Source organism: Nicotiana sylvestris, chromosome 12 (genome assembly GCF_000393655.2).
Source record: "Nicotiana sylvestris chromosome 12, ASM39365v2, whole genome shotgun sequence".
In the NCBI taxonomy this organism is placed as follows: domain Eukaryota; kingdom Viridiplantae; phylum Streptophyta; class Magnoliopsida; order Solanales; family Solanaceae; genus Nicotiana; species Nicotiana sylvestris.
This window is the reverse complement of record NC_091068.1, coordinates 124,722,933-124,744,299: the sequence shown is the minus strand read 5'-3', so window position 1 is coordinate 124,744,299 and position 21,367 is coordinate 124,722,933. Positions and strand designations below refer to the sequence as shown.

The window sequence follows — 21,367 nt, the reverse complement described above, 5'->3', positions numbered from 1 at the left end:
GCTAAGTTCTCAAAATGTGAGTTTTGGTTGGATTCAGTGGCATTCCTAGGCCACGTGGTATCGAGTGAGGGTATTCAGGTGGATTCGAAGAAGATAGAGGCCGTGCAGAGTTGTCCCAGACCATCCTCAGCTACCAAGATCCGCAGTTGTCTTGGTTTGGCGGGCTACTACCGTCGTTTTATGGAGGTGTTTTCATCGATTGCAGCCCTTATGACCAGGTTGACCCAGAAGGGTGCTCCGTTCCAGTGGACGGAGGAGTGTGAGGCGAGCTTTCAGAAGCTCAAGACAACTTTGACCACAGCCCCAATTTTGATATTACCTACAAGTTAGGGGTCTTATACGGTCTATTGTGATGCCTCGAGGGTTGTCCTTGGAGCTGTGTTGATGCAGGACGGTAGGGTGATTGCCTGCGCGTCTAGACAATTGAAGATACATGAGAAGAACTACCATGTTCATGACCTTGAGTTAGCTTCCATTGTTCACGCCCTGAAGATTTGGCGCCATTACTTGTACGGTGTGCCTTATGAGATTTATACTGACCATCAGAGCTTGCAGTACCTGTTCAAGCAAAAGAATCTAAATTTGCGCCAGAGGAGGTGGTTAGAGTTGCTGAAGGACTATGATATCACCATTTTGTATCACCAGGGCAAGGCCAATGTAGTGGTTGATGCCTTGAGTCTCCGGGCGGAGAGTTTGGGGAGTTTGGCATATTTACCAGCATCGGAGAGGCCTATGGCGATGGATGTTCAGGTCTTAGCCAGCCAGTTTGTGATATTGGATCTTTTAGAGCCTAGTCGGGTTCTAGCTTGCGTGGTTTCTTGGTCTTCCTTATTTGGTCGTATCAGGGAGCGACAGTATGCTGACCCTCATTTGCTTGTCCTTAAGGACAAGGTTCAGCACGGTGATGCCAGAGATGTGACTATTGGTGACAATGGGGTATTGAGGATACATGGTAGGATTTGCGTACCCAATGTTAATGGGCTTCAGGAGTTGATTCTGGAGGAGGCCCATAGCTTGCGGTATTCCATCCATCTGGGTGCCGCGAAGATGTATCAGGATTTGAGGCAGCACTATTGGTGGAGGCGGATGAAGAAAGATATAGTTGGATTCGTAGCTCGGTGTCTCAACTGTCAGCAGGTGAAGTATGAGCACCAGAGACCGGGTGGGTTGCTTCAGCAGATAGAGATTCCGGAGTGGAAGTGGGAGTGGATCACCATGGACTTTGTAGTTGGGATCCCACGGACTTTGAGGAAGTTTGATGCTATTTGGGTGATTGTGGATCGGCTGACCAAGTCCGCTCATTTCATTCCTGTGTGTACTACTTATTCTTCGGAGCGATTGGCAGAAATTTATATCCGGGAGATTGTTCTTCTGCATGGTATTCCAGTGTCCATCATTTCAGATAGAGGTGCTCATTTCACATCACGGTTCTGGAGGGCCGTTTAGTTTGAATTGGTTACTCGGGTGGAGTTGAGTACAACATTTCTCCCTCAGATGGACGGACAGTCTGAGAGCACTATTCAGATTCTTGAGGATATCCTCTGTGCATGTGTGATTGAGATTAGAGGGTCTTGGGATCAGTTCTTGCCATTGGCGGAGTTTGCTTACAACGACAGCTATCAGTCCAGCATTCAGATGGCACCGTATGAGGCTTTATACGGTAGGCGGTGCAGATCTCCAATGGGATAGTTTGAGTTGGGTGAGGCCAAATTATTGGACACAGACTTAGTTCAGGATGCATTGGAGAAGGTTAAGGTGATTCAGGATAGACTCCGCACAGCCCAGTCCAGACAGAAGAGTTACGCGGATCGGAAGGTTCGTGATGTTTCCTATATGGTTGGAGAACGGGTTCTACTTTGGGTTTCGCCTATGAAGGGCGTTATGAGATTCGGGAAGAAAGGAAAGTTAAGTCCGAGATTTTTTGTCCCTTTTGAGATATTGAGGCGTGTTGGGGAGGTTGCTTATGAGCTTGCCTTACCTCCTAGCTTGGTCGGAGTACATCCAATATTCCATGTTTCGATGCTCCGGAGGTCTCACGGAGATCCGTCGCACGTGTTGGATTTTAGTTCAGTCCAGTTGGACAAGGATCTATCTTATGTTGAGGATCCAATGGCAATATTGGACAGGCAGGTTAGAAAGCTAAGGTCAAAGAACATTGCTTCGCTAAAGGATACGTGGTGGGGCCAGCCGGTCGAGGAGGCGACCTGTGAGACCAAGAGGGATATGTGCAGTCGTTACCCTCATCTTTTCACTACTTCAGGTATGTCTCTATGCTCGTTCGAGGACGAATGAATGTTTAAGTGTAGGAGGATGTGACGACCCAGTCGGTCGTCTTAACAATTAACACCCCAATCCCCTATTAACTACTTTTCCCAAGTTTAGTTCTGCTATTTTGATTTGCCGGCATGTTCGGTATCGAGTTTCGGAGAGTTTTGGGACACTTAGTCCCTAAATGAGAGCTTAAGTGTTGGAAAGTTGACCATAGTCGGAACACTATGAAGACGGCCTCGGAATGGAAATTCGATGGTTCCGTTAGCTCCGTTGGGTGATTTCGGGCTTAGGGGCATGTTCGGATTGGTTTTGGAGGTCCATAGCTAATTTAGTCTTGAAATGTTGAAAGTTGAATTTTTGAAGTTTCCAGTTCGATAGTGAGATTTTGATACGAGGGTCGGAATGGAATTCCGAAAGTTGGAGTAGCTCCGTGGTGTTGATTTTGATGTGTGTGCAAAATTTTAGGTCATTTGGACGAGGTTTGATAGACTTTCTGATCGAAAGCGTGTTTTTAGAGTTTTTGAAATTCTTAGGCTTGAACCAGATGAATAATAGGTGTTTTGATGTTGTTTTGAGTGTTCCGAAGGTTGGACAAGTTTGAATGATGTTTTAGGATTGGTTGGCAGGTTTGGTTGAGGTCTCGGGGCCTCGGGTGTGTTTCAGATGCTCAACAGACCATTTTTGCATTTGGAAACCTTCATCGCGTTCGCGAGGGGGTCTCGCGTTCGCGTAGAGCATTTGGGTGAAGCAGCTGAAATGTGCTTCGCGTTCGCGAAGGTAAGGACCCGTTGGTCTTCGCGTTCGTGACATGGTTCTCGCGTTCGCGTAGGGTCTGCCCGTGTAAGCTATGCGTTCGCGAAAGAGGAATTTGGCCAATAGGACTTTTGTGCATCGCGTTCGCGATAGTAGCCTCGCGTTCGTGAAGAAGGAAGTATCTGGGCAGATATAAGATTTCAAAATCGTGGGTTTAGCCATTTTTATCAAAACTTAAGCTTGGGAACTCGGATTTGAGCGAGATTTTTAGAAATTTTTAGAGATATCCATTGGGTAACGATTCTACACACCTTTTTGCTTATAATCCATTAATCTAAACATGAATTTATCCTTTAATTTCGAAATTTGTATGAAAATTGGGGAAAAGTTCTTAGACCAAGAAATTGAGTTTTGATTGGGGATTTGACATCGGATTTGGATAATTTTGGTATGGTTAGACTCGTGAGAGTTTGCGGATCCTAAAACTATAAATTTTACCAGATTCTAAGACGTGGGTCGAGGGGCGTTTTGGTCATTTTACATAATTTCGCATATTAGGTTAGAATTTAATTGTAGAATCAGTTACTTGAAGTGTTATTCACATTATGCAATTGAATTGAATAGATTTTGGCCATTAGGAGTCAAGTACTCGTGGCAAAGACGTGGTGTCGGGTTGATTTTGAGCCGGTTCGAGGTAAGTGGCTTGTCTAACCTTGTGTGGGGGACCTTCCCCTTAGGATATGATATATTTGATAACTGAAACGCCTTGTATGTGAGGTGACGAGTGCGTACTTGAACTAATTGTTGAAAATTCAGTTTTTCCTTAAGTAATTCAATTGAGTTTTTTTTCCTATTTTATTCTACTTGTGAATTTAGCCTGTTGCTAGTTTAGAAAAGCATGTTTAGTTGACTTAATTGCTTATTTTCTTAAACTGCCTTAGTTGCATTACGTGAAGCATGTTAGGCTAGAATTAACTGTTTACTTGGTACGAAATTTAGCTTAAATGGGGTATTCTTATGTTACTGCTGTGTGTTTTTACTTTGGGACTACGGGACGACATCCTAGGAGATCCCCTGTACATATTTATGATCTGAACTGAGGTGCGGGATACCAAGAAATCCGTGGCACGTATATTGAGGACACCAAGAGATCCTCGGGATACCGAGAGATCCCTAGCATATATTGAAGATACCAAGAGATCCTCGGGATACCAAGAGATCCCTAGCATATATTGAGGATACCAAGATATCCTAAGGATACCAAGAGATCCCCGGTCATCATCCTTGCTATGAGTGGTACTTCCTTGTGGTTTGCCTTCATCTCTGTTTCCGTTATTGTACTCTTATTATCCTGTATAGATTCTTACTGTAGATTCTCAATTGCACTGCTTATCTTATCCTGTCATCTTTATATTTTATTTAACCTCAGTAGGGCCCTGACCTTCCTCGTCACTACCCAACCGAGGTTAGCTTGGCACTTACTGAGTACCGCTGTGGTGTACTCATGCCCCTTCTGCGCATGTTTTTTATGTGCAGATCCATGTACCACTACTCAGGCATATCATCCTTGAGGAGGCGACTGCTCTAGAGACTTTGAGGTACATCTGCCGCGTCCGCAGATCGAGAAGTCCCTTTCTATTCCTGCTTTTAGTATTTAGCCCTTATGTATTTTTTTGTTCTTATTAGACATTCCGGAGTTAGAGCCATGTAGTATTAATCTTAGCTTGTGATTCGTGGGTTTCCGGGTCTTGGATTTATGTATTGATATTGAGAGTTAAACATGGTGTAAGCCGAGCGACACATTTAAACATTGTTACTACTTTATTTCTGTTTTACATTTCGGTTTTCTTTCACAAATTAGACTTACCTAGTCGTAGAGACTAGGTGCCGTCACAATGGTTCACGGAGGGCGAACCGGGGTCGTGACATTTTTGAAGCTCCCAAATTGCCCAAGAATGTACTAAATGACCCCAAATATGCCTAAGTCCCGATTTTAAACTCACTGCCTAGCTGCCCCTTCATCGCGAACGCGATAGGGGCCGCGCGTTTCCAAAGGCCATTGGCTCAGGCCCTTCATTATGAACGTGACAATTGACACGCGAACGTGAAGGCTAGCTTGGCTAAACCTTCGCGAACGCAAGGGTGACTTAGCGAACGCGAAGAACAAAGCTGGCCCGGCCCAGCTACTCTACTCTACGCAAACGCGAAGGTCACTGGCCCAGACATTCACGAATGCGGAGTTTCTATCGTGAATGCAGAGTGCATTCCCCACCCCCCACCCCCCAGCCCAACTCCTTCTATGCGAACGCGATGGTCCCTTCACGTTCGCGAAGAAGGAAACCAGAACTGGGCAAAATCTAGTTTCATGCACTTAGCTCCGAGGGGTCCGAAACTCACCCGAGCCACTCAGGACCCCGTCCAAAGGCACTAACAGGTCTGTAATTACAATACGGACTTGTTCAATTTTTCGAAATGCGAAAAACAACAATGAAACCTTGAATCATACCCCAAACCCAAATTGAATCAAACTTTGAACTTCTAAGTTTTTCAAATACGCTGAATGCGTCGAATCATACTTAGACTACTTGGAATGGCACCAAATTTTGCGTGCAAGTCTTAAATGACATTACCGAACTATTCCCAGTCTCGAAATTCAATTTGGACCTTAATATCACCAAAACCCGCTCCAAATCAAATTTAAAGAACTTCAAAGTTCTCCAAGAACTAACTTTCACTATTATGCACCAAAACGATCTCGGGTCATCCAAAACCCGATCCGGACATACACCCAAATTCGAAATTATCATACAAACCTATTGGAACCATCAAATCCCAATTCCAAGGTCGTAATGTTAACCAAAGTCAAACTTGGCCTTTTAGGCCAACCTTAAGGAACTAAGTGTTTCAATTTCAACCCAAACTCTTCCAAATCCCGAACCAACCATCCCCAAAAGTCATAAATCAGTAAAAGCAAGTATGTGGGTCTTATTTAGGGGAACGATATTCTAGAAAACAAAACGACCAGTCAGGTCGTTACATAAAATCACCTTCCAAACCAATAATTTTTCACCAAACGGATCATTGATATTCAATATATCTCGAGAACTCGAGGTAATTGTTTCGATCATTTGACACTTAGTAATAAGCGCTTCATCTCATATTATCAATTTTGCTTTCCTTATAAATTTAGCACCACTGCTCTGCTTTGATATATTTGTGATGGTTATTTCAGTTGTTTGAAGATGTATATCAGATCTAAAATGAGTGGTCTCATAATAAAATTGTTGTTGGTACACTATTTGTTATTATTGCTAATAGTATCATGCCTCTTAATTTGACATTTGCAAGTAATACGTAACATAGAAAAATTATTTCGATTCCACCGGAGGCAATTACAAAGGATAATCCCACTATAGTCTTAATTATAATTTTATCCACCATAAACTTTATTTTTAAAGAGTAAAAAGATAGATCTAATACTTCACTTTTAGATCTTTATGTTTGCAAAATCATTAGTGGTATTGATTCTTACCAACCATTTTTCTTTCTCTTTCTCGCACATTTATATTCTTAAATATTTTCTTAGTTTTTATTTAATAACTGGGTATATTTTTCAATATTATACGAAAATTAATTAAAAAGTATATTATTTGAGTAAGGAAATAGTTCAAATATAATATAAAAATATATTATGAGGATATTTTTTCTTAATTTCAACGTTTTATGCAATCCATTTAATATTTTTTTATTTTTCCTTGGTATTAGATATTATGGAGTGGTAATGTACTGCCATATGGAGGGTTCTTATGAAATTGATTTTATTAAATCTTCCTAAATATTTTTAATAATAATTTAATAGATAAAATTTTATTATTTTTAAAATCTTAAATATGAAAAATTTAACATAGAAGGTCCTGTAGTCCCAAAAAAGAGAGAGGTTATTTTAGTTATGTCCTTTACCTATGAGTTCTTATATTTAATATTTTAGGACTATTTTGGGCTAATGTGTTCTTAAAGGTATTAGGTTTACATGCTAACATGTAGTATTATATGTCTATGCTCGAAAGCAATTATACTAATAAGATTCCTAAAGGTAATCATATAGGATTCCGAACGTGTAGGATTATGTCCTAAAATTAATTGGATTACAAGGCTATGTCTAGAATTCCGATTATGTTTTTTTATTATGAGTTACTATACTTAATATTACAAGGTTATTATTGTCAACCGATATTTTATTCATGCTAAATATAAGATGATACAAGAATCAAGGCCTATGTTAAATGATATAACATTATTTTAGGTTGGTTTTTGGTTTTTGCATAGACATTATTCTAACGTGTAGTTCTTGTGTTTAATACTTTAAGACTATTTTGGTCCATCAACATTGTATTCATGCTTTAAACATATTTGCAGCAGGTTAATGAACGCCAGTGTAGTGCAAACGAGAGTTTAAGTCAAATAAGAATTTTATCCTAAATATTAGATGATATAATATTCTTTTAGGTTAGTTTTTGATTTTTGCATAGGCATTATTATAATGCGTAGTATTTCACTACGCTTGAAAGTAATTATGCTAATAGGATTCCTAAAGATAATCATGTAGGATTCCTAACGTGTAGTATTATGTCCTAAAACTAATAAGATTACAAGGCTAATGTCTAGAATTCCGATTATGTCTTTTTATTGGGAGTTACTATACTTAATATTATAAGGTTATTTTTATCAACCAATATTATATTCATGCTAAGTATTAGATGATACAAGAATCTAGGCCTATGTTAGGTGATATAAAAATAACAATCTTTTAGGTTGGTTTTTGGTTTTTGCATAGACATTATTCTAACATGGAGTATTCCACTTGTTTATTTTCCTTGTGAGTTCTTGTGTCTAATATTTTAATAACTAGTGTACTTGCCCGCGTTTCGCGCGGTTATAAAAATAATTTTTTTACAAATACAAAAGCATAGATTTAATGGAAGAAAATGGAAAATACAAAAAAAATCATTATCGTATATAAAATGGAGGTATAGACATTTAATCCACGCATTCAATCTAAAGTACTCCCCATTTCATCTTATATGAATATACTAATATTTAAAAAATCGAATTATTTTTTCTACTATATAATTTTTTCAAACTTTCCTCCTCCCTGGTTGTCCCCTTGTCTCCATCAAACATAAATCAGGTTGATTTCATTGACAAATAACCTGTTGGATTAAAAGATATTAAAGCAAAAACATCTACAGATGATTTCATTTTCAACCTTGAGATGATGAGAATTCTAAAATTCAAAGGTTTAAAGTTAAACCGTTCTCACTTGCTCTTTTCTAATAAGGAGGAAAGCAAATCATGCATAATGAATAATGATCCATAAATCATAATAAACATGGGTCTAATTTAAAGATACTAATAATAGTTATTAATATTAGCAACGGTTGTAACTTTTAGTAAAGCATACCTATAGACTTTTGGACTATAAATAATGGTTGTAACTTTTGATAATGACTTTTGAATTTTCTAACCGATTGTTTCTTTACTAATACATAGATTTTGGATTTTTTTTAAAAAATAATTAAATAGAAAGAATTGAGTGAAATTGCAAAAAAAAAAAAAAATATGAGAAAAGGATAAGTAAAAATAATGACCTTAGAGAGATATCACATCACCTTTTCTATGTCCAACTTTATATATATACACACACTATATATTATTTAACACATCGACTTATAAATAATGCATGATCTCATACTGCGTCAAGGAGATTTAAATTGTATGAAGTAGAGCAACTTTACAATTTTCCCAAGCACTTTAAAATTGATTTATTTTAATTAGCACAAAAAGCCTATGAAGCGGCTCTTACCGCTTGTTTGGATGGTTGCTACTTATTGTATCATATCGTATTGTTACTTTAAATACAATGTTTGTTTTGATTGTTAGTTAAATTTTATTGTATCGTATCGTTAAATTCATCGTTATGTAACGTCGAAAAGTGCCACTTTATGAAACTACGGATTTGGTGGTGTGGCATTGTTTCCTTGCTTTTTTTCTCTCATCTTGCCCTTCCTTATTATTAAATAATCATATTTTTTCATTTACCCAACTTTTTTATATAATAATTCTACACCTTATTCAGTTTTTTTTTGTAATATTATAAATTTAATCTTCATATTGTTAGTGCGTGACATCATGAAACGACGGCAAACAATACGATCTATCTAAATGTTGTGTTCATCAAACAATACAATATAATGCATTATTTTAACTCAAGTTAATAACTTGTCTGGTCAAAATAAAACCATCCGTAATCCGTTTATATGTCAAAAAATTTAAAGTCTAAAAAATATTAAGATATACTGGAAAAAAGATACTTGATATATATGAAGATAACTATGCTAAGTAAATAAATTTACCAAAGTCTAATTCACATATCTTTTACTTGCCCACATACAACAACAAAATATCAACATCTCATATAAGTGATAAATAATCCAGTTCTAAACTAAAACTATAGTAGTTAATTTGAAGTACCTGGGATACATCATTGTGAAACTTCAAGATATATATTCTAGTTATTGAAGACTAAAAAAAAACCAGCTAAAGAATGAGTGTAACGACTAAATTTCGCTCCTGAAAAATAATAATCAAGACAAGAAATATAGCGACAAATATTATATTCAATTTCAAGTGATGGGGTTACAATCTCTTAAATATCTCTAAATCTAAAGAGATGTAGTCCTCTGATTCTTCTCCTCACAGATGATGGTTCAAGAGCTTGAAAGCTTGATTTTGAACTTGACGGATTTCAGATTTGTAGTACGTCACGAACAATTTGAAGCTCGTTACGAACCAGGATTTGATGTTGGGTTATCACGAAAGGAAGATTTGAAGCCGCCCGCCTATGACTTGAGTTCGCCTTTGGAATTTGACCACAGATGACGATTGCAGATATGGATGGAGACCTTGATGCTATTCTTCAAAGCTTCTTTAGCCTTTCCTTCTGCTTACTTGCTTGTGTCTTAGCCTTCTCCTTTGACCCCTTTATATAGGTGTGGGGTGGAGTAATCTTCAAGAAAACCCTAGTGGATCATTGGGCTTGAGGCTTATGGGCCGACCCATTTGATAGAAGACCAATTGATGGGCTAGCCCAATAATATATTGGACCTTTATTTAAATCAATTTAATTGGATTTAAATAATTGACCCGATCATACTAGCTCATAATATTTACTTTGACTAGTATGTATTTAATTTATGATAAAATCCAAATTTCTTATGGATTTAAATTTAGTAAAATTTTAATTGTCCACAAATGCCCCCTGCTTCAGGACTTATCGCGGTGTAGGCTTGTCGAAATCAAAGAGAAGACCTGAAGCACCACATAAGATAATGTCCTTTTATGAATCACTTAACCAAACAGTCTAATATACCAAAGTGAACAATCTTGATTTTCCCTCCATCTAAGAGAATAATTTAGTTGCGTCAATTTCCGTCGATAAATAACTAAATACCATGATAACCACGTTGCCTCTTGACTGCTAACTTGCGATGTGAATTAGCCATCAATGTGAAGCTAAGCAGTAGTATTACCAAACTCCTAAAATAACTCAGTTTTCGCATAAATAATTTTAGTACAATACAAACTCGGCCGACTTTTTTTATTATGAAAATAAAGGGATGAACTTAAATTTATTAAGTCAAAATCCATTTTATGTAGGACCAAGTAAAGACTAGCAAATTTGGTAGGAATTCTCCTGCACTTTTTGAACCAAGATCACTTTCCTTTTAACTTTCCCGATTCATAATTGCCTCAGATTTATTTTTATTACTTTGCAAGGCTTCCCAAATCCTGATCAACAAGGAATTATTCTTTCCTTGAAAGGAAAATTCTCGTAGGTCAAGAAAACACAACCTCCTTGAAAAAGCTATAAATAGAGTTGTTCCCTGGTTTGCATTGCCATACACAGAGTAGGTTTTTCCTGGTTTCAAACTTGTCCATGTACAAACCGGACATGGTATTTCCTTATTTACATATGTCAGTAACTTGAAAACCAAGAATTTCCTTAGCTTCTTCCCTTGCTTGTTCCTATAAATTCGCCACTTTCTCCTTGTATCGTTGCTATAGCAGCAGTCCTCCACTTTTGATGAAAGCAGCGGTACTCTTCAATAGTTGGCATTACGCAATCCTCATCGCTCGATTCTCCTGAGAGCAGACTAACGTTTTTTTTTTTTGCTGCAGTTGCTGCCAGGAATTATCAGCTTTGTGCATCTTAACCAAAACAATTATATCTCGGTGTAGGAGTATCAAAATCACGAGCGGTTTGTGGTTACAGAAACTAGACTCAGAGTACTACAACATATCAAAAATTTGAATTTAAATTCGTATTGTATCTTCCCAAGTGAGCTTCGTAATCTTGGTTCAAGTTCTGTCACGCTCGACATTTCAGTTTTGCGCGTCTTAACCAAAAAAATCATATCTTGGTGTAGGAATGCCAAAATTATGAGCGGTTTGTGGTGACAGAAAATAGACTTCCGGAGCTACGACATAGGTAAAAATCATAATCAGAATATGCTGATATATTCCCAGATATTTTCTCGAATTTAGGCAACGTATTATGACATGCTGCCCCATTCTGTCTAGCTGTTTTTTTTTTCATAGATTCTTCCCCCCTTTTTTTCCACAGACTCTCAGAGCAGCACATAGGGCTGTGAATTCCATCAGCAAGGATGCATTTCATCGACCATGATACACCATACCCACACCTTGAGATTATTAGCGACAAGCAGAATCCGCTCGCCCAAGTTCTAACTTTAAAAGTTCATCCTCCGGTGATAGGTGCTTTCCCGCTCGCTAGAAAGCCGTTTGATGCCTCCCTTGATCTTGCAGAATGGTCGACTAGAGAGACGAAGGATGCATTGGACAGATTTTTGGGCAAAGCAACCAACATGAAGGTCCTACTTTTGAAGTCCTCCACCCATCAAAAGGTCGCGTCTGCTAGTCCTCCTCATCGTGATTACGATGGATGTCTCGCCACTTGGAGTGTTCCTCCTTCTGGCTTTGGTGAAGTTCGCTATACGTCCAAATATTGGGAGTGGGTAGAAGATGTTCTTGCCCGCAACAAGTTGACTCTGGATGGCATCAAGGTCTATGATGCCATCTTTGCTTCGTTGTTCACATATGACTACAATGAGAATGTCCTCCGTGCCTTTTGTGAGCTTTGGCGTCCATCTACCAACACAATTTCTACCTCCATTGGTGAACTCTCCATCTCTTTGTGGGATTTGCAAGCAATCGGAGGCCTTCAGATGCATGGGTCTTTCTACGACGAAGTTATCCCCTCGGCTAAGGAGTTGACACAAGAAGATGATCAAGGAAAACCTTTCCTCCCAAGAAGTTGTCTGCACCTGTTCTCGGCATTCTACAAAATCATGAAGGATGATGTCCACGAGGTCTCCATTCGTGATTGGGTGGAGTTTTGGTTTCGAGGCCAGAGTAGGTATGCCAAGCCTCCGCAAAAGTCATCAAGGAATCGGACTACAAGGCCGAAGTTGAATCATAATCCTTCTGGGAATATTGACGCGAGCTTCCTACCACGAACCGATGAGGAAAATGCCCCCTTTATTGAGCTTGGCGTGGAGGAGTCACTTAGAGCTGAGACTTATTTGGCGGTTTTCCTTGCATGTTGGCTTTGCAAATTTGTGTTCCCCAACAAGAAGATCGACTACATTCGTGCTAGTGTCTTCAAAATCGCGAGTCTGATGGCTCATGGAGAGAAGTTTTCCTTGGCGGTTCCCGTCCTTTCAAGTATTTATCATAGCTTGAAGGAGGTCTCCACTTCTCAAGATTTGGGTGCCTGCAAAGCACTCTTTCCTATTCATTACGTATATGGATGGATAGGAACATATTTTGACACCTACTATCGTGTTAAGCATCCACAACGAGGTCCGCAAATGTGCAAGGTTTCTGGAGAGAAGATGGCCAAGCATTTTGACCTTAGTAATGCCCGTGAGTTGTTTCAACAAGTTAGTGCACGACAGCTTCACCATTTGGCTATGCTACAAGGGAGGGAATTGCATCTTACCGATCGTGACGAACAATCGAATTCTTGGAGTGACTTTTTTATAAGTCTTCGCTCAAGCTTCATCACCCTTAGGCATGACGACATTCATATTGTGGAATCTTATAGCCCACATAGGTTTAGTCGTCAATTCGGCTTTTGTCAAGATGTTCCGGGCAACCTCATAGAGCGACCCTATAACGGCTCACTGAGAATGCTAGTGCAATTCTGGGACTCCTGTGTTCGTCTTGGAGGTTCATCAAAGTTTATTGTCCCTACGCGTCCATCAGAAAAAGGGACCTCTAATGACTCGTGAGTATGCAGCTTGGTGGTCAGCTCGTCGAGTGCACTCTTCCCGACAAAGTACTCATATCATTTTGAAAGTTCCAAGGAAAGATGATATTCCTTTATCCTCCAAAGATGATCAACGTCAAAAGAACACTCACAAAGGGTCTTCCAAGTCCGAGTTAAGATCGAAAGATCCTTCGCCAAACACCAAGGTCTTACCCAAGTCTACCCCTTCGACGGGCGGGGAAGCCCATGTGGACAAAGGATCTAAACATGTTTTGTTGACTTCCAAGACAACTACTGCCACTGTAGAGGTGACGAATAATCCTTGAAAAAGGAAAGTGCCTCCTACTTCACCAAACAAAAATATTGCGAAGATAGCCAACGTCGTGCCAACAAACGAGGAAAGGACTCAAGCTTCTGCTTTGCCCAATGAGATTTTGAATGTTACTGCCACTTCCAGTTCGAACGAGAGTGATGTTAGTCATGACATACATTGGAATCGTTCAAAGAAGAAGGCTAAGGACACGAGCCACAGTGAATTTGCTGACTTGGATGCTTTTAGTATTGATACTGGATTTTTCGTAGAGGGTGACCCTAGCTCAACGATGCCGTTGTCTGAACTGGAGAAACGAGTAAATATTATTTCCTTCAAATTTACTCCCTTTTTTTTGAACACTAAAGTTTTTTGTTTTTTTTTTGCAGTTGGGCGTCAATGAGTTGTATGATGACGTACTTGGTGAAGACACGGTGGAAGACTGTGTTACAAGCCCAAATTCCCTCGGTGTGGCCGCAAAAAGTCCTCACACTTTATTTGATGGTGTGAACATCATGCTGCAAACAATGCTCCGTCGACAGATTTAAGTCTACCCAAAGAGCCGCACCTCGTTCTTCCAGAAGATGTTGTGCTTTCCAAGCCAGCCATGACGAGTAAGATGGAGGTTGCCGCAAGTCAAGCAAAACGTCTAAAAACCTTCGAGCCTACTCCATGGTCGTTGCATCTTGATGCTCCAAACTTTAAGCCACAAGAGACTATTTCTCGTATTAAACTTTCTTTTGTTAACACAATGTGGCATACCTTGTGTGAATGTATCGAAGAGTTCTCTCTTGATTCTCTGGATAGCTTCATAAAGTTGGAGGAAAGTATTGCTTTGAGTCTTGAGGAAATTAAGAAAGAAAATGTTATTGATACTTCTACCTTAGAGGCTCTTGTCGAAGCTTTTTTCAAGACGTACGCAGATTACGATGCTTTAAGATCGTCCAAGATGACTAAAGAATTTCACCAAGAGTCACTTTCTGATGCACAACGATGCCTCGATGATGCAAAACAGGAATATGAAAAAGTGAGCGAGTCCGTAGAAAAACTTCAAGCCAGTCTTGCGAATGTTGAACAACAGCTAGCTTCCTTGGCTTCCAGAAAGAAAAAGATCGTCGCACTCTTGGACAAACAACAGGTGAAGTTGGCTAAAAGTCAAGAGAATGTTGACGTTACCGAAGGGGAGATTTATACCATTGAAGCCAATCATCCATTATCTGACGATGAAGCAGAGAAATTATCCCTCCTGAGAGGGGCAGTTGAGACAAGCCGCCAGCAAATCCTTAGCTTCAAACCTTTTCCATGATTTTAGAGTTTTTTTTCTCTTTTTTTTTTTTTTTGCTTAGGATTCTCGACTTGCGATTTTTTTTATAACTAATATCATGTAATGGAGTACTTATGTCTTGGAGCAATAAAAGTATCTTTATTATTTTTTTTTTTAATATGTGATATTTCTCTTTGAGACCTGGATTCCTTCTGTTACTCCCAATTATTTCCTTCTTAAATTTCAGCATATGTCTTGTATGTTGGTTTTGTTGTTTCGCGAAAAAGAATTCATATTTTGCTGTAGGAGGCTTCAAATCATAGGCCGCTTGCTTTTACCGAAACTAGACTCATAGGACTGAAACATATCAAAAAATTAGCACGAATCTCCTTTTGTATCAGCTGGAATTAATCTTCAAAGTCGATCTACACGTCTGGCCCGTGTTTAGCTCACAGCTTTGCGCACTCTGCGCAAAATAAATCACATCTCGAGATAGGAGCATCCAAATCACAAGCCGTTTGCGATGTCACAAAATAGACTTGGAGATCTAAAACTCACATAAATTTCGTAATAGAACTCTTTTCGGACTGTGAACAGAAAATTCACGAAGTCGACTCAACTGCAGTGAATTTTCAGATTTGCGTACCTTCAGCAAAAATAATTGTATCTTGAGCTTGGAGTGCCAGAATTGCAATCCGTCTGTACTGTTAGAAAGAAGGCCCGGAGATCTAAAACTCATATAAATTTCATAACAGAACTCTTTTCATACTGTGAACAAAAAATTCACGAAGTCGACTCAACTGCAGTGAATTTTCAGATTTGCGTACCTTCGGCGAAAATAATTGTATCTTGAGCTTCGAGTGTCGGAATTGCAATCCGTCCATGCCGTTAGAAAGAAAACTTAGAGACCTGAAGTATCTATGGATTTTATGGAAGAACCTTTTTGGTCTACCAACAGAAAATTCGCGAAGTTGACGCGACTGCAGTGAACTTCCAGATTCGCATGCATATAGGAGTCTTTGCGGCATAAGACCTTCTGGATTAGTCAAAGTTCCAGATCATGTTTCCATACTTTTTTTTTTTTTGAAGATTATGCGACTGAACTTAGAATAAAACTCTAAGATGCCTACGTACCTCGGTGAAGAGGATCAAGTCATAATGTAGTTCAAAATAGGTGAGTTTTTTTTTGTCCTAACTTTTGCCTAGGCCGCCTCTTTCGATGTTTTCGACCTAGCGGACTCCTTTTTTTTCTTTTTTTTTTGGGTGTCGTTCACAGTTTAGGCTCATGCGGGCCAGGAGCATTGCAACATGCAGTTTAGATTCTTGTGTCAAGGAGCATAGCAGCATGCAGTTTAGGCTCGTGCATTAAGGAGCTTCATGACTTGCAGTTTAGGCTCGTGCGTCGAGGAGCGTTTATTCTTCAAGGATAGTACCTCTTCAAAAAATTTCCATTGATAGGGCCAATTCTCATGCCATCTGCATCAACTAACTTGTAAACTCCACTTGAATAGGCTTCTTGCACAACATATGGACCATCCCACTTTGAAGTGAATTTGCCCCCAGATTTGCGAGAGGTGATAATAGTTCTTCTTACTGCAAGAACTTGATCGCCAACTTGGAAGGACCTCAAGCGAACCTTTTTGTTGAAAGCACGAGAAAGACGATCTTGATAACATTCAAGACTTTGTTGAGCTTCTAGCCTTTTTTCATCAAGGGATTCAAGTTCTTCAAGGCGTAGGCGAGCGTTTTCTTCCTCAGTAAGACCTTCTTGCACAGCGAGTCGCAAGGACGGTATTTGACGCTCAAGAGGAAGAACTGCTTCGACTCCATAAACAAGAGAATAAGGAGTTGCTTGTGTCGGCGTGTGATGACACACTTGTTGTTCACACCGTACGAGGCCCGATATTCTCTTTTAGAATGCACTTGTTGTGCTCTGACTTGGGTTGCGCAGAAGTTGAGGCATTACTTCTGTGCTTACACTACTTATCTCATATCCAGAATGGACCCTCTGAAGTATATCTTCCAGAAGCCCATGCCCACTGGCAAGCTCGCCAAGTGGCAGATCCTGCTAAGTGAATTCGACATTGATTACGTGACCCAGAAAGCAATCAAAGGGCAAGCCTTGGCGAACCATCTCGCCGAGAATCCCGTGGACGGAGAATACAATCCCCTAAAAACGTATTTTCCCGATGAAGAGGTATCTTTCATAGGAGAAGATATTGCAGAATCCTATGATGGTTGGAGATTGTTTTTCGACGGAGCTGCAAATTTCAAAGGAGTTGGCATAGGAGGAGTCCTAGTATCAGAAACCGGTCAGCACTACCCGGTATCCGCCAAGCTCAGGTTCCCTTGCACCAATAATATGGCCGAATATGAAGCCTGCATCTTGGGACTCAAAATGGCCATTGACATGAACGTTCAGGAGTTGCTAGTGATCGGGGATTCAGACTTGCTCATACATCAGGTTCGAGGAGAGTGGGCAACCAAGAACTCTAAGATACTTCCCTACTTGCTGATTATACAGGAATTTTTCAGGTGCATGACTTGATTCTCCATCCATCATGCTTTCAACTATGCCTGTCAATTTTGCGATACGGACATCTTGATCTTGAGCATACTTTGTTAACCCATCAATCGCCTTTGTCAGGTTTGCAAGTTGCTCCTCCATTGTTGAAGTGTTAGTCATCATTGCCTCCATGATTATTGCAGATGATGAAGAATAACCGAGACCTTACCATGGATTGAACTCAGTTTGGAACATGTCATGTGGTGAGATTGGCGTAGAGCCAACATATAAGACTTTATCATCAGGTTGAGTAAGCTGACTCTTGGTATTGTATAAAGTAAGTTGAGCAGGAGCTTTCTCCACAACTTCTGCAATATTATCTCCTCTATCTAACTTGCTAGCAGAGGACCTTTCTTCTTCGAATGATGAAGATCTCAAAGCATGAATTGGTGCAGACGACACTTGGAGTGCTTGTTGCCCCAAGACGCTCGCCTTGCTCCGGGTGATTGGCCCAAGACTCCCCATAGTAACGTCCAGGATACTTTCAACGTCAGAAGAAAACTTGGAGTCAGCAACTTCGATCTTCTTTGAAGCCATCTTAGTGATCTTGAATGTTGAGAGTTGAGAAGAGATGAGAGGTAGAGATGGTCCCACTGAGCGTGCCAAAATTTGTAACGACTAAATTTCGCTCCTGAAAAATAATAATCAAGACAAGAAATATAGCGACAAATATTATATTCAATTTCAAGTGATGGGGTTACAATCTCTAAAATATCTCTAAATCTAAATAGATGTAGTCCTCTAATTCTTCTCCTCACGGATGATGGTTCAAGAGCTTGAAAGCTTGATTTTGAACTTGACGGATTTCAGATTTGTAGTACGTCACGAACAATTTAAAGCTTGTCACGAACTAGGATTTGATGTTGGGTTATCACGAACGGAAGATTTGAAGCCGCCCGCCTATGACTTGAGTTCGCCTTTGGAATTTGACCACAGATGACGATTGCAGATATGGATGAAGACCTTGATGCTATTCTTCAGAGCTTCTTTAGCCTTTCCTTCTGCTTACTTGCTTGTGTCTTAGCTTTCTCCTTTGACCCCTTTATATAGGTGTGAGGTGGAGTAATTTTCAAGAAAACCCTAGTGGATCATTGGATTTGAGGCTTATGGGCCGACCCATTTGATAGAAGACCAATTGACGGGCTAGCCCAATAATATATTGGACCTTTATTTAAATCAATTTAATTGGATTTAAATAATTGACCCAATCATACTAGCTCATAATATTTACTTTGACTAGTATGTATTTAATTTATGATAAAATCCAAATTTCTTATGGATTTAAATTTAGTAAAATTTTAATTGTCTACAATGAGATTCAAATAAAATTCAAGAACATAAGTGAATATGGAAAGAATCTAACATCGAGTCATTTGAACAGTTCTATGTCCGAAAGGGTTATGTTGTGACACTGTAGTCTCTATTGCAATGCTCGTGAAGCGTACACAACATGAGAAAAAGAGCAACAATGATATAAAACACTTTAAAGTAAAAAATAAGATAAATTAAATTTAGAAAACAAATTTTTTAAACGAATCAAAGGAAACACTACTTTGAAAAATTAGTACACATTTATATTGGATAGGGGAATAAGAGTCCCATTTAGCAAACAACGATAAAACATAAGAGCAGAATTGTATCTTTGTATAGTTCGAAACCTTCTTGACTTATTATAGAAATCCATAGAATTAAACAAAATGAGTAAGCATTATTTAGAAACAGATTTGGAATAAAGTATTGTTTAATTACAAACCAAAAAAAAATACCTGCTAGATTTTCTGTTATAATTTATAGCTCCAACCTTTTTTTATAATAAGCCATCACCTTACTTAGGTTGTCATCTCTTTGATGTGGGCCTGGGGGAGGGGATTGTCACGATCCCAAATACCGGTCGTGATGGCGCCTATCACATTACTAGTCAAGCCGGACCAATTATAAACCACAACCCATTTTCATTTGAAATAAATTATTTGCTAACACGATTTAATTACCAATTATCATAATAAGTGTTTAAAACAGCAAGATAGACATGCGGAAGTCAACAATACATAGAAACTACACAGCTCACACTGATCTGATGTCACAAGTCTAGAGCCTCTAATACAAGTCTGAACAACTTACTACATAGATAGTCTAGGAACGCGGAAAAGTAATAAGATAGAAGGGAGAAATCAGGACTGTGGATGCCATGCAGCTACTTCGAAATCCACGGCAATTGCTGAACGATTGGAAAGCTCTCACTCGGCCTCTGGGGCACCTGGATCTGCACGCAAGGTGCAGGGAGTAATGTGAGTACTCCGACCCAGTGAGTAATAAAGATAAATAATGACTGAAAGTAAGAAAACACGTATACACAGGGTATTCTATAATGAAGCAATTAAATAGGTAATTTGTAAGCGGTAAACCAATGAAAAGCAAAATAAAGTACTTCTACAACAAATAAACAGGTAATTGACAGACAGTTATGATAAAGTAAACACATAGAAGTTTGCCCCTCGGGCTTAATCTCACATCATAATGGGTACCCGCGCTCACTGGGGGTGTGCAGACTCCGGGAGGGGCCCCTTACGGGCCAAGCGCAATATCAAGCCATCTCGTGGCATCAAATCTAGGCCCTCGGCCTCATATCAATCAAGCCACCTCGTGGCATATATATCATCTCAGGCCCTCAGCCTCATATCAGTACCAGTGTATCCTCACAACTAGGCCCTCGGCCTTACTCAGTCCAAAAATCATCACAAGCCCCTCGGCAGTAGTAAAACAGTATTTCTCAGCCCAAAACATCATTTAAAATATCATTTCAGTCTCAAAACTGAGTAAAAATGGCTGAGTAGTAAAACAGTGGAAAATAACGGGACTGAGTTTAAGTAATAAGTCAAAACAGTGAGAAAATAGTAATAAACATCCTCGAAGGGTTCAAATAGTTGACACAAAACCCAAATATGGCAATCAGCCCAAATCATGATGATATCAAATAAGTTTCAGTCAAATACGCGGTAAAATCATTAATCGAGACGGACCAAGTCACAATCCCCAATAGTATACGACCCCACGTTCATCATCAAGCGCGTGTCTTACCTCAATATAGTACTACGATATGCAAATCCAGGGTTTCAAACTCTCAGGGCATCATTTACAATCATTACTCACCTTGAACCGGCTAAAATTCTAGCTCGCGATGCCTTTGCCCCTTGAATCGGCCTTCACGCGCGTCGAATCTATCCAAAATCAGAACGAATACATTACAATATGCTAAGTTAACAAAGCCCAAGAGAGAACAATCAATAAAAGGCACGATTCCCGAAATTACCAAAACCCGAGCCCACGTCTCGGAATCGGGTAAAAATTACATTTTCAGAATCCTCATACCCTCACGAGTCTAACCATACCAAAATTATTCAATTCTGGTACCATTTGGTCCTTCAAATCATCATATTATATTTTTGGAAGATTCCACAACTTTTCTTCCAAAATTACATCCCAAATCACGAATTAAATGATGAATTCAATGATAGATTCATGTATTCTAGCCAAATCTGAGTTAGAATCACTTACCCCGATGAATTTCTTGAAAAACATTCAAAAAATCGCCAAAATCCGAGCTCTCTAGGTCAAAATATTAAATAAAATCCAAAACCTCATATTTATAGAGTACCCATAGATTTCCACCTCTGTGGACCGCACAAAAATGACCGCGGTCCGCACAAAAACGACCGCGGCCGCATAGGTTTTCATCTGCAGTGACAAGATTTAGTATTTTGACCATAACTTTCGCTACAGATGTCCATAATATGACATCTTTACCTTTCTGGAAACTAGACACGAAGGGCTACAACTTTTGTTTTTAAATCA

At 39.3% G+C, this 21,367-nt stretch overlaps 1 protein-coding gene across 1 annotated transcript; it reads left to right on the top strand.

The window, feature by feature from the left end:
• Nucleotides 1-1,833: 1,833 nt before the first annotated feature.
• Nucleotides 1,834-11,297, top strand: LOC138883671 (uncharacterized). Its single transcript, XM_070164371.1, has 2 exons — nt 1,834-2,260; nt 11,263-11,297. The coding sequence occupies exons 1-2, from the start codon at nt 1,834-1,836 to the stop codon at nt 11,295-11,297; spliced, it is 462 nt and encodes a 153-aa protein (XP_070020472.1).
• The last annotated feature ends 10,070 nt before the right edge of the window (nt 11,298-21,367 follow it).